The sequence below is a fragment of the Cupressus sempervirens genome, chromosome 2 (genome assembly GCF_028749045.1).
Source record: "Cupressus sempervirens isolate cs-2001-9-10 chromosome 2, ASM2874904v1, whole genome shotgun sequence".
In the NCBI taxonomy this organism is placed as follows: Eukaryota; Viridiplantae; Streptophyta; class Pinopsida; order Cupressales; family Cupressaceae; genus Cupressus; species Cupressus sempervirens.
Genome location: NC_143119.1, coordinates 468,850,717 through 468,864,847, shown reverse-complemented (window position 1 = coordinate 468,864,847; position 14,131 = coordinate 468,850,717). Strand labels below are relative to the sequence as shown.

Below are 14,131 nucleotides of genomic sequence, written 5' to 3'. Positions count from 1 at the left end.
GTCCTCTATACTCCAAGAATCCAAAAGTTTTCATAATCAAATTCTATAGATTAATAAAAGCACTCAAACTCAACAAGGAATTGATAAATTGACAAAAGATATTATTTAAAGAAGCTACCTATCTTGTATAAAGGTTGGGGCACAATCCCAACATCCCAATATGCTAGTAAACAATAATAAAACAATATTATAATATTAGTTCATATGCAATTATTCTCTCTTCAATTAAGCCACACTAAATCGGTTTCCACAAACCATTTATGAGTTATGGGTGACTCCTCACACCCTAGGAACACATGCAAGACCAAAATAACTTCCACAAGAGAGAAACTGGCAAGAATAACTTGCTTGATAATGGATGCAAGAATGAACGAAAATGCATATGAGATGCCTTGCTTATAAAGGCAAAATGTAAGACAGGGTATAAAGTATGTTAACGTGTGTCTTAATCCTATAGAATAAGACAACTATCTTAATAAAAGTTGTAAAGAAAAGATATGATGAGATTTTATTGAGATGGTTTAGACTCTTAGCACACTTAGGATCTATGTAACATAGTCATGTGTATAGTACCCTTAACAAGGACTAGCTACGTAGAAGACTTTACTAGGTACAAAACCTTTTTCACACCAACATACCCCGTAAGTACAATTTAGAAAGTACATTATTATGCAAAGATGCAACATTATTATAAATCTCGAATACAAAACCATGTTAGATACCCATTTACAATGCAAGTATCTCACAAACAATAAAAAGTAGAAAACCCAATGGGACAAAACTCTCTCAAAGAAAACAAAAGACATAAAAAAGAATGATGTATGGAGGGCTCAACAATACGCCCCAAGGACTACATCCATCATGAATATATAATCAATGATCCCCCATACGAGGGAAAAAGAGAGAAGATATGACCCCCACAATGAAGAAGCTTTGATGCCAATGAAGGATTCTTTGATACAAAAAAGTGATCCAATGCTTGCAAGCAACATATCTTCCCTTTGGAAAAAACAAGTCCATAGAATGATGAAGCCACTCCATGTAAAGGAGCAAGAAAGAAGGCTCAAAATGTATGTATTTGAAAACTAAGTAAGAGTCTCCAAGCTTGAATAAGCCACATAGACTCATGATCAAACTCAACCAAGGAAACATGACAATCAAGTGAGTAAAGAAACTCATGAATGTCAATATCCAAAAAAATTGAAATTGACACTATAGTTGTGTTGAAAGTTTGAAACTATCATCAAAGAGGCGAAAAATCCCCTCAAGAGTGTCGTTCAAATCTACAAATTTGAGATTCCATAAACAAGTTTGAAATCCTTGTCAAATACTCATCCCAAAAAACAAGAAGTGAAAAATTGTGATCATCTCATTAAATAGAAGCACTAAAAGGTGAAGAGGTGGATGAGTATGAAGCTCAGCAACATAATCAAGAATACCAAGATTCAAATGATTAAACTTCTCCTCACAAAAATGACTAGCACTTTATGATAGTGTGTTAACATTAGTCAAAGAAACATTACCATCATTAATAGTAATGTAAGTAAAGTAATACACACGAGATAAATGATCAGCCATCCCTATAGCAGTGATCTCTCTAGTCTCAACATCCCTAATGTAAGCAAAATTAGGAGTCTCGATTGTTTTAACTAGTCCACTGTGAGCAATTTCATGGATAGAAAGGAGATTAAATGACAAGGATGGAACACAAAGTACATCACTATCACCAAAAAGTGTTTGCTTCAATTTCAATGGAACCTTTCCCACAAGCCTTCATCTATGTGTTTTTACCCATCAATATTTTTGGGGAACTAAAAGGCTCAAAAGGAGAGAACATTCCACATATGATGCAATATGATGAGATGAAGCCATCTCCCAAATTCATGACTTGTAGAGACCAAGAGTGCTTTGCCTTTCATTTTGTCGATCTCATTTGCAACTCCTGCAATTCCAAACTATGTTGAGGAAAATATTGTGGATTGTGATGTTGAAAAAGAAGACATTGACGAGGGCAATCAGATGTGCTTCTAAGGGTGTGTAAGTTCATCAATCTTGTTTTCATAACACCTATGCTGAACACGTCCTAGGCTTCTATAATATGCACATCTAAAATTCTTCATTTTAGATGATCACTCTTTGAAAGAGGTTGTGGACTCAAGGGTGTTTTGTGAAGGTGAATCCTTAGCTTTCTCATTAGACATGAGGTCTTTATTGATTTATTCTTACATATTCCAATTGAAGCATTTCAAGCCTTTTATAAAAAGAGCATCTGACTTTGAAGACTTCAATGTGTCTGTATTTGCCAACTTGACTTGTTCCCTTGTGAGTTGCAAATTCATCAAGAGAAGCATTTTTGTGCACTAATTTCAAGTAGGATAAAGTGTAGAAACAAAAACTGAATAATTGGAACCTGCCTTAGCAAGAGTAAGAAAAAATCAATTGTTTATCCTATTTAGTGACCCCATAATCAGCCAACTGCAATCTAAGAGAATTGAGTTTAGTGAAAAAGTCCTAGATATAAACAAGATCTGAAGATATAATCAAATCTCCAGCTTAAATTTTCTTATCTTATCTAGCTTACCAAAGAGAATCCCTGAGGTGGTCCAAATTTCATTAAGATGAGTACATGTTATACAATGATATCTAAGAATAGAAGAAAAGGACAAAATGAGAGCACCAAGGGCTTCAGCTCTTCTATAAACCATTTTCTTCTTTTTATACAACACTGTGGGTTATGGATCTGTTACTTGTATGATTCCTTGCAACTTTAATTTTAACAACAAAACCTCCATTTGTGTTTTGCACTCATGATAGTGGAGTTAAATACAACTTCTGGCAGATCCATGCTAAAATCATAAAGAACAACAGACAAAAAGAAAAATACCCTTTACAATACAAGAAAATATCTTCTTGGTTCAAAAAAATAACAATTTTTTGCAAATTTACAAGTTCCCCAATAATGTCAAGCTGGCTTTAAAATTAAATACATTTTGGAAACAAATCTGCAAAAAAAGCATGCACAGAATTCTAGTGCTCATGAATAACTTCTAAAAGTCACAAGGATGGAGAAAAACAAAATCTGGAGCAAAAAACCATGAGCTCAGAGGTAGAAAAGTAAGTTCTGACTTCAACCTAGAAAAAATAAGCAGCAAATGGCAAAAATTCTCCAAATATCTTGTTCCATGACTAACCACGAGTCGTTTGGGTAGTCCGGGTCACCTAGCTGAGCAGACCTGACGGGGTTTTCATGGCTCGGTCTGGGTCATGATATATATATATACACTTTCATTTTCCCAAGTCATTGCCAAGTTGTAGCTGAATCACGAGTCGAGTTGGCCTTGCTGAGTCTAATCATGGGAACTTTGAAGCTTACAAAATCAACTTTTTGGCAATATTTTGTTGTAATAGAATGCATCTATTTGCAAAAAGTTATAGCAAAAAGCAAAAAGAAAAAAAACCTTTAGGACTTAGGGGTAAAAATTAGAGAGCCTAGGGACTGAAGTGTGGTCACCCATGGGACCTCAGCCAATGCCTGCAGTTCACTAAAAAATGGGATGATGCATGGGCGGCGAGCAGAGCCATGTCATTCCATGTCCACCAAGGGCTTAATTCCAAGCATTCCCCACACAACATGACCACTATCAGTTCTCACAAAACCAAGGTTCAGAAAAAAACCATTGACCAAATTGATGATATGTTGAAAAAAATATATAATTTAAAAACACCTTTTCAAAGTTCAATTTGTTACCATCATATGCAAAGGATGATATCAACCAACAGAAGAATATTCCGCCCATACTAGGAATATTTTGTTGACCAATCCAGTCTGCACAAGCCACAAACTATATAGTCCCTAAAGCCTGCAGGGAGAACGACAGACAGTGAATCTATGTTGTCTGGATTCAGTATAACTATATGGACAGATCCTTGTTAAAATTCCTTCAAACCCTCAAAAATGTCCCAAATTAACATCATTCAAAATTTAAGTATTTGATATCGAAACAGAGGTCCTAGTGCCTACAACTCAGTGGTGAGGTCCATTACGCACCAAAGCATACCCAAAAAATCCCCCCCCCCCCCCCCCAAAGCACTTTCAAATTTGTGGAATAGTCTCCAAAACTAGAACTCAGGTACCGTGGAGGAGGAAACTGTGACTCTTCAACACCCCCACAAACAACTACAGACCAAAATAACTTTCACAAAAGAGAGATTGACAAGAATAACCTGCCTGATTATGACTGCAAGAATGGATGAAAATGCACATGAGATGCAAGGTGCGAGATAGCATCAGACAGAATGTCAACATGTATCTTAATCCTATACAATGAGACAACTGCCTCAATTAATTATTAAATACTTCTGCAATTAATTATTAAATGACCTAGGTAGATAGAATTAAATAAAAGATAAGATATGGTGAGATCTTCTCTAGACAACTAAGACCTCTAGAAGAAAACCTAGGATCTAAGTAATCTTAAGTCATCTGAATAAGTCCCCTACTACAAACTAATTAGGTAAAAGACTTAACTAGGTATAAGACATTATTCACACCAACAACTGACAACTAAATCCCAACCAGTTTTGGCTAGTGAAGAAGCCCTTCTTATACTCCCAAATTCCAATTGTCATGAATAATTATAAGATGTTCCTTGGACATTCAATATCAAAAAACATGTTAATTATTAGATATGATCTCCCAGAACACGCTTTTTGTAACCTGCCTCATTGATTGCCAATCGTAACTCCCTAATTATGAGTTGCCATAGAATCTCACATAAATAAAGATCTCAAATACTTTTGAGAGTTACAAGTTCTCCATTTGTGAATTCGTGTGCCCTGTTTGCGCAATTAAAACTAGTTATGTCCCATTTTTCACATATGCAAAAATATAATTGATAATGGAAATTAAAAATTAATAATTACTTGCTTTGTGATTCCCTTTAGTTTGTAAGACATTGAAATGAGTTTTTGGTCCACAAGCATAAACAAAATAGGGCATTAAACACACATGCAAAGGTTCGAACACAAACACAAAAGGCTTCCACACACACTTATAACTTCACCTAGATTTCATCTAGAGAGCTAGCAACTAAGCAAGATAATCAATAACAAGATAATAAACCTTCAATAATAGTGACAGAGAGCTAAACTTTCTGATAATTGCAAGTTCAAGCAGACCTATCCCCAAAATGTCCAGGGTCACTCATTTGTCATGAGTAATCAGACTTGACAGAATCAGCAAGATGGAACATGAAATCAGCTTTCAAATAGTTTGTTAGACACAAGGCAAACTCAACCATAAAGTTTGACAACCATCCTTCACCATAGACCATACCAAAATTCTCCCAAAGCATGTCACTGAGCAATTTTCAAAAAACAAGGTAGAAAAGGAACACAAAAAACAAGTCCCTTATCAAGGCAGTCCATATTCAGTTTGCTTTACAATTCTATCAATGTTAAGAAAACTATATAGAGAACTAGGTAGTATTAATTTCATACATATTTAAAGAATAAAAAGGAAAATGAATTTACTTTATCAGCTGTGTTTGAAAAGACCTTTAAAGGTTTTTTGCAAAAGAATGAATGAAATGTATGAGGCAAAACAAAAATACCTTTCTTAGATAATTCTTGAATTGCAATTGATGATCTCACTGCAAATCTCTGAAATGAATGGCTGCACAGATAGTTCCATTATAGGACGTTATTTATGCCTTCAAAGATTCCAAAATACTAATATACTGCAAACAAGAAATCAGCAATCTCACAAAAGTAGATCAGCTAAGCTGATGCCCTTGTCAGGCTCAGAAACTAATTGAGATAATAAAAAACAAGCTGTTTACACAGTTATATTTAGAATACCCAATCCAAAAAAAGAAATCTTTAGCTAGTTCCACAATTAGAAGTCAACACGACTCACAGATTATTTCATAGCAGAATCCCGTAAGCAACATGATTTCATTTACAATTATGTGTGGGTGCAGATTGCAATCTTCGAAAATAATTGATCAAAAAGAGAGAGTGGTATGTTATAGATGCCAACAGCAACAAGGCACAAATAGGAGTACAGCTCAGCACAAAAGAAGAAACAGGTGTGGGTGGGGAAATAAGGGGTAAAGAGAGAGTGATTAGAATGGAGCTAGATGCAGATCAGACTGATCAAAGAACTAATAACCTGATGAGATAACCCAGTTTACAAACAGAAACAGAAGACTTAAACTTCGATATACAGGATGAGAATATCCTGTCCAGGCAAAGAAATCAGGATACAGAACCCAAAGCTGTAACATTGGCAGAAATGTGGCCATTGAATGTACTCCATCAAGTCATGGGCAACCTCTGAATATGAAATTGGACAAAATTCAAATCAGACATCTGCTGAACTGTTTCTTCTTACCTATATCAGGATCATATGTCGAAAGAAATTTTTCCTTCGAGGCACTCGATTCTATTGAAATGAAAATTAAAAACAAAATTTGATGATCCATTTTGTTGCATTAAAAGCCAAAGTTAGCCTTATGATGGAACCAGTCAGAATCTTCAGCTTGCAACCAATTAATGGAAGTTGCATATATTGAAAGCTATATATGTAGTTTTATATAAAAACTAATTTGTGCCACAAAATCATATCTATCACCTTCAATGGTCATCATCTTCACATGTTCTTGACTTTTGATAAAATTAATCTTCAATTTATATTTTTATAATTATATTTTAATTTATTATCATCATTAACATTAAACCCATTTCAAAAAAGTGGACATTACAGTCCACCCTTCCCGATATTGTTTGTTCTCAAGCAATCACAAATCATGATACTCAAAGAATTTCTTCACTTGACTGATTCTTAATTTCTCTGTGAAGAGGATGCCAAATTGATCATGGAAATTTGTAATTCCAATCCTAGATCCAAAATTAAGAATATACAATCAATTTCAGAAACTTGAAGATACTTTGGCATGATAAGATGCTGAACATCCTAAAGATTCATCTATTTTAGTTTTTGTGCAATTTGGCATTTGGATCTTCAAGCTTCACATGATTTGATGTTGGCGAAGGTAATTTGATAAACTTCAGAAATACAAGTGTTAATAGTGGATGTTTAAATCTATTATTCAAGAACTAATAAAGCTTATAAATCAATTTGTTGATTTTAGTTTCCATTCCTGATTACATCAAACTGCTTTTTGAGGACCAACAGATTGTTGCGATCTGATATTCTAAATATCGGCCATGGCAAAAGACCCACCTATAGAAAATGTTGAAATAGAACTGGATGCCTCAAATTGCCCTTTGAATAATGATGATCCCCATCCATTGTCTAAGACTCATCAACAAGCCAATCAAGATGGACAGAGTGTATGGTTGTGAAGGGAGTGCGTTGTAATAAAGTTGCCCTTTGAATAACGATGATCCCTATCCATTGTAATTTGCAATCCTCGACCCAAAACTAACTATACAATTAGTTCAGAAGGCTGAAGATACTCTGGCATGATAACATGTTGATCATCCTAAAGATTCATCTATTTTAGCTTTTTGTGCAATTTGGCATTTGGGTCTTCAATCTTCACAAAATTTGATGTTGGCGAAGGTAATTTGTTAAACTTCAAAAATATAAGTGTTAATAGTACATGCATAAATCTACTATTCCAGAACTACTAATGCTTAGAAATCAATTTGTTGATTTTAGCTTCCATTTCTGACTAGGTCCCACTGCTTTTTGAGGACCAACAGATTGTTGAGATCTGATATTCTAAATCTCAGCCATGAAAAAAGACCTGCCCATAGAAGATGTTGATATGGAATTGGATGTCTCAAGTTGCCCTTGTTGTTTGAATAGTGATAATCCCTATCCGTTGTTTGAGACTTACCAACAAGCTAATCAAGATAAAAGCAGTGTATGGTTGCAAAGGGAGTGCACTTTAATAGAGTTGAAATTTACTGTGCACTATTTGACTTCAAAACATCATAAGTAGTGCTTTTTCCAGTAGCAATTGTTTCGGATATGCCGGAAGTCGTTGATAACGAAAGCATTATGATTACTTTAGATATTGTTTCGGATAATTAGAGATCATAATATATGTTATGATATGTTCATAACATTGTGATTGTAGTTATTTGACAAGTCACTATTTCAGAGTGTTAAAGTCAGATAATATGTTGATCGTCCTAATGATTCATCTATTTTAGCATTTTGTGCAATTTGGCATTTGGGTCTTCAATCTTCACAAAATTTGATGTTGGCGAAGGTAATTTGTTAAACTTCAAAAATATAAGTGTTAATAGTACATGCATAAATCTACTATTCCAGAACTACTAATGCTTAGAAATCAATTTGTTGAGTTTAGCTTCCATTTCTGACTAGGTCCCACTGCTTTTTGAGGACCAACAGATTGTTGAGATCTGATATTCTAAATCTCAGCCATGAAAAAAGACCTGCCCATAGAAGATGTTGATATGGAATTGGATGTCTCGAGTTGGCCTTTGAATAGTGATGATCCCTATCCGTTATTTGAGACTTACCAACAAGCTAATCAAGATAAAAGCAGTGTATGGTTGCAAAGGGAGTGCACTTTAATAGAGTTGAAATTTACCGTGCACTATTTGACTTCAAAACATCATAAGTAATGCTTTTTCCAGTAGCAATACTCCAAACTCCTGTCGGGGTTTCAAATTATGGAAACCATACACTTGATCAATTCCTACTAGTTATAATAGAAACAACAGTCATAATCATTGGCACAAACTTGTGCCAGGAACGCTTCTCCTATTTCATGCCTTCTGTGAAGTTTTTCAATCAAGGTTGGCAATATTCAAGTTAACCCTATTTACAAACCCTTTATACTCATGAAATTTGAGAAAGACATGGCCTTTTCGATTTCAGTGCATTATTTTTATGATTTATAGTTTGAACTGGCAAAGCTCGGCACTCATTTGCGAATGGAAGATTCAATGTAGACCATGAAAAAATTCACAGTGGGCTTTGAAGAAATTCACAGCGGAGGCTACAGACGCCGACGCCCAACTCTAAAACCAGAACACTTTAACTTCTACCCTATCCACCGTGTTCCAGCTTGAAGCCCTTTTAAGTGTTATTACCATTTCAACCCTTTTATTTAGATATTAATTATATTTATCAAGAGTTTGATGGGGGTGGGACAAGCAAATGAGAAAAGAAACAGATAAAACTATTCAAATTATTTTCAGAGAGCGAGAGAGATACCTGTTTGCAAGACGATCGACCAAAAGTTCGTTAACAACATAGTGTAGAACCCTGTTCATGAAATTTCCCCCAGCCATTTTCAACTCGTTGCCCTCAACTAATTGAGATGATCGTATGGCTTTAAAAATAGCAGCGCTACGTCTTCTGTTTTTTTCCAACCTCCAAATAGGACGACCAAATCCCCTGAATAAAAATGGATACTGGGCCGTTTGGCTGTCGGAATATAATTTAGGAATTGGAATCTAAAATCTTTGATTTGGGATTGGAACTTGAAATCTATATTACAGTTTTTAAAATTTATCTAGGGACTTGGTTCAAACCAAAGAATATTTGATATTCGGAATTTGTTATTTCAAGTCTGTTTGGTTCAAAAGATAAATATATAGTTGAAAAAATGAATTAAAAAATTACAATGAGAAAGGTGATTCATGGTTCTTCCAACTCCACACATGTCAAAAATGTCGATGTTCATTGCAAAATAAAAATTCAAGAAAAAGTTAAAAGAAAGATGAAAAAAATTAGATATTTTTGGTATTAGCTATTTTATTTGATCAAAACATATGAGCAAGTGCAACAATAGCCGAAGTTTTTCTTCCAATTTAAAAAAATTGTATTCGTGCAAATTTATGCAATAATCTTTCTAATTTCTTCAAGGGACAATTATTAATTTTTACAAAATGGTGTTCAAAGGGTGCCCGAAGTAGATGCAAAGGGCATCATTTCTTGAAATGCCTCACTATCTCAGTTACAACTCAATTAAATTTCAAAAATATGTACTCCCAAATGGGCATTCGAATGTCAAACCCTATTAAATTTCACTTTAGCTAAAATCCTCATTTTCAAAAATTAAGAATTAAAACGGGAATTCTAAATAACAAGTATTTTGAGGGGAGACAAAAATCTTGCTTTGGAGATCAAATGGGGATACAGCATCCAAATTTTCCCCAATTCCAATTCCTATTTTGCAGACCCAAACAGTGGATTAAGATCTTTTGAGAATTATAAATTCCAATTCTCACTCAAATCCATGATCCAAACAGACCTAATAGATTTCCAATGGTCGCACTTCTCAACATTTCTTGCTTTTGTTTTCAAGTTTTAGCGACTTAATGTTAAGTTTTAACTATTAAATGAATTTCTTGAAAAATAAATTAGAGGGTAAAGTCCCATCCATAGATAATCATGAAAATTTTAAGGCTTTAAAAAGTGGGTATTTCTAAGATTTTAAAATTAAAATTATAAATCTATTATTATTTTATCAACATAATTCTTTATTGGCACATTTGGTTGCAAGCATAGGAATCGAGAATAGGGATGCAATATTGGGAATATGAATGGTTATTCCAATAACAACTATTTTTTGGAATGGATATAAGCTTATTTTAGAGGTAAAATGGGAATATGAATAAATATTCCCTATTCCATTTGACGAACAAAATGGAGAATAGAAAACATATTCCAAAATTTATATTCCTATTCCACCAACCAAACGGGCCCAGAAATGATAATGGCTTTGCACTATGTGAAATTAGCAAACTTGACAACCAAGGCGAAATTCACATCAAGGGTGGATAGGCAAAAAAGCTTTTTCAAAAAGACTAAATATGCAAATCAATCCTCTGTCCAATGTGAAAATGCATTTGCTCTTTTTGCAAAAGGAGGATCCTTGGGTTTTTCCACAAGATAGAAATCCCCTTACGAGCTACCCTAAGTCTTTGAATGGCCAAGCATCTATGGTTCTACTAGATTTGTCTATAATTTTGGAAGGAAAATGCAAAAATGAGAGGAGGGGCCACAAAACCCTAGCTCTAATCAAGCAAGTAAAAGTGGAGCCATAGAGAACATTGATGAGGGATGGTGCTTATTTAAAAGTTGAAGGAAGAAGAAAATCCTAATGGGTGAATGTAGAAAGATGTGGGAAATCCCTGTTACTGGCGACCTGCCTAAATTTGCATTGAGGCTCAATAAGATACCATTATGTTGAGGCATCATCTCTAACCCTAAGGATCCTTTAGGCTAGCAACAACCCATCATCAAAAGATATCACCAAGGCCTTGCAAAGGGATTTGGTGCATCCTAGAACCAATCTCGACTAGAAGCTTTCAATCAAACACTTGGAACCATTGGTCTCTCTAGTTCTCAAAGGAAGTACCCCTCCATGGAGACATTAATCCTTAATAATGTCTACATTGAAGGCCTTTGGGATTATTGTAAAAGCAATGGTATTTTTTTCAAAATGGTGGACTCGGGAACTCTGCAGAATGCATCGAGCAATGATTAAAGGAATCCTTTAGAAGCCAAGTAGTGTTAATATCTTTGAAAAAGACTTATTATCTATTGACTGTAAAAATATGTAATTAGGAATAATTTACTAAATGGAAACCTTATTTTCTTTCAAGGATGTCATTTAGGAAAAAATGAATGGTCACAAAATTTTGATACTAAAAAATTTTCATAATATAAAAGTTCTAAAGTGGGTTATGATCCCCAATCTTCCTTTAGAATTTCTCCATAGCTATATTTTAATTAGAGTTGGAGATTTATTAGGAGACTTTGAAGGTCTTGAAGAGGACATTACTTCTTATGCAAATATTAAAATCTTAATCAATTTAGAACTAGGATTGCAAAAATTTAAACCAATTAGACTTGTCGCCAATTAATTAATCCATCATCTCCAACAAAAATTATTTTTGGGAGATATTCAAGGTAAGATCGCCATTAACTCTCCCAACCCTTCAAACATAGGTAGGGCATCTAGCTCCCAAAAATCTAATGAGGCCCTATCAGGTAAAGGCATTTTTTTTAATGAAAGTCCTTTTCTATTAATAATTAATATACTAAGATTACAATTCACAAAAAAGGGTCGAGGGATATAGGATCACCCCGCGAGAGTTCACACGGCCAAAGCCAAAATTATAAACTATTCATTAAAAAAAACATATAAAGCAACCTCAGGTGGCTAAAGCAGTGCCTGTTAAGGGAGGTGGCTCGTCACGATCATGAAAACCCCAATCATCTTTGTGATTGGGAGGCTAGCTAGGAATAGTCTAGCCATCATCAGCAGTAGCAACAGCAGGATCAGTGGCTTGGTCAGCATCTTTATCTCTGGGCGCAAAGGTGAAATTGCCAGATCCAGGCAAGGCCATTTCCTAGAGACCATCTGTCGAGCACTAGGAGGAGGAATCAAGGACTAGCTAGCGCCACCACAGGGTGGAGAAGCCAAGCAGCATCTCCATCCACCATCACCATTGCTGGGAGAGTGGTGGCGGGAAGCCTCGGAGCGCGGGGTGTGCGAGTGGCGGCCTGAGGAGTGGCACCGCTAACGGCAGCCTCTAGGCATCAAGGTATTAATCGAGGCATCTAAAAGAACTTTGGAAATAGTGCAAGGGGCATTGCCCCAGTGGTTAAGTAGTTCTTGTTTTTTAGCACGTCTACAAAACTAGAAAATATGCAAGAAAGACTCTGGTTGTCCACAGAAAGGGCATCTAGGATCCGAAACCCCAATATGCTTGAGTCGAGGCCCCAAGGGAAAACCTTGAAAAGCTAGGCACCAAGCAAAATGGGCAATCTTGGGTTCTGTAATAGCACTCCAAATAGTGTCAAAGTGCTTTCTCCATTGAGAAAGAGAATATTGCAAATGCCATCTCTAGTTGAGCATGTCCACCATTGACAGATGGGAAGAAAGCCATCTATAATGCAAACTTTGTTTGTAACTAGTGAAAGGAGTGGCAGGATACCACTTCCAATCATGCCACCAAGGTCTAACTAACTGAATACCCACTTTATGAATTAAGTGCACTAGAATTGAAGAGAGGAATAAGTCAAAAGTTTGTTGATCTGAACAAGCAAGACAGTAGTGGACTTGCATATCTTCCCAAGATCTAAAACTCATGGAAGCCCTAGAGAAAAGATCTTTAGGAGTCTTGATGCCTTGTTTGAAAAAATGCAAAGCACTAGCACCTTGAGTCTTGGCAAGGGGAGTACCCTGGATGGCAAACAGGGGAGACCACCAAATGTTTTGCTAATTCAAAGAGAGTCCATTGTGGAACTCATCACTAGACCAGTGAAGCCAAGGCTTGATAGCTTCCCAAGCTTTCCATATGCTCTTGATAACAAAAGAGCCATGCATGATCACTAGCCCCAACATGATGAGGAGGGTGTGAAAGTCAATCCCTTTCCATGTAGGCCTATTGACAAGAAATCCAGAAGAAATGCGATGTCAAACCAAAATCTTCCAAGCTTCATCACTAGTAATGGCATGAATAATCCATTTGGCACATAGAGCAAGGCCTTTCTTCTATGTGGAAAGCAGGCCAAGGCCTCCAAATTCTTTTGGGAAAAATCCCAAGCAACTCTATGAAAGCCATGATGATCGGAACCAGAAGCCCAAAGAAAATCACGAAAAATCCTTTCCAATTTCTGATAGGAGGCTTTAGAAGGAGCCCAATAAGAAGAATAATAGACATGAGTAGCCACAATTTTTTTTGAGCAAATCTAGAATTTGCCCACAAGAGAAAGCAGTTTCGTAAGCCAATAATCTAGCTTCTTGGTAATCTTGGCAAGCATTGCATTCCATAGATCAATAGGCAAAGCTTGAAAAGGAAATGGTATGCCAAAAAAGTGGAAGATCTCCCCATGAGTGACCCATTAACATTCAAACTAGCTAAGCTAAGGTGGCACTGGCAACAAAGATTGGTGGTAGCAAAGCATTTTATGCCATTGAATAACATATCCAAATGTAAAGCATTTTTGATGTTTTCTTCATCCTCCAAAAGAGTGAGAAAGGAATCATCAGCAAAATGACCATTGACCAACTGGGAAGATGATTCTGGCAAAGAAATGCCATGAACCAGCCTGAAGACACAGAGTGGGCTAGCAAATAGCCAAACCCTTCGGCAGCAAAAACATAAA

General features: G+C 35.7%; 1 protein-coding gene across 1 annotated transcript in view; it reads right to left on the bottom strand.

The window, feature by feature from the left end:
* Nucleotides 1-9,574, bottom strand: part of LOC149573077 (UvrABC system C protein) — a 42,851-nt gene extending 33,277 nt beyond the window's left edge. Inside the window, exons 1-2 of the mRNA XM_089814255.1 lie at nucleotides 9,221-9,574; nucleotides 5,613-5,674 (exon numbers count right to left, since the gene is read on the bottom strand). Of these exons, the coding sequence (XP_089670381.1) occupies nucleotides 5,613-5,674; nucleotides 9,221-9,297 (139 nt within the window). The 5' untranslated portion in view covers nucleotides 9,298-9,574. The remainder of the gene's footprint in view (nucleotides 1-5,612; nucleotides 5,675-9,220) is intronic.
* Nucleotides 9,575-14,131: the final 4,557 nt, after the last annotated feature.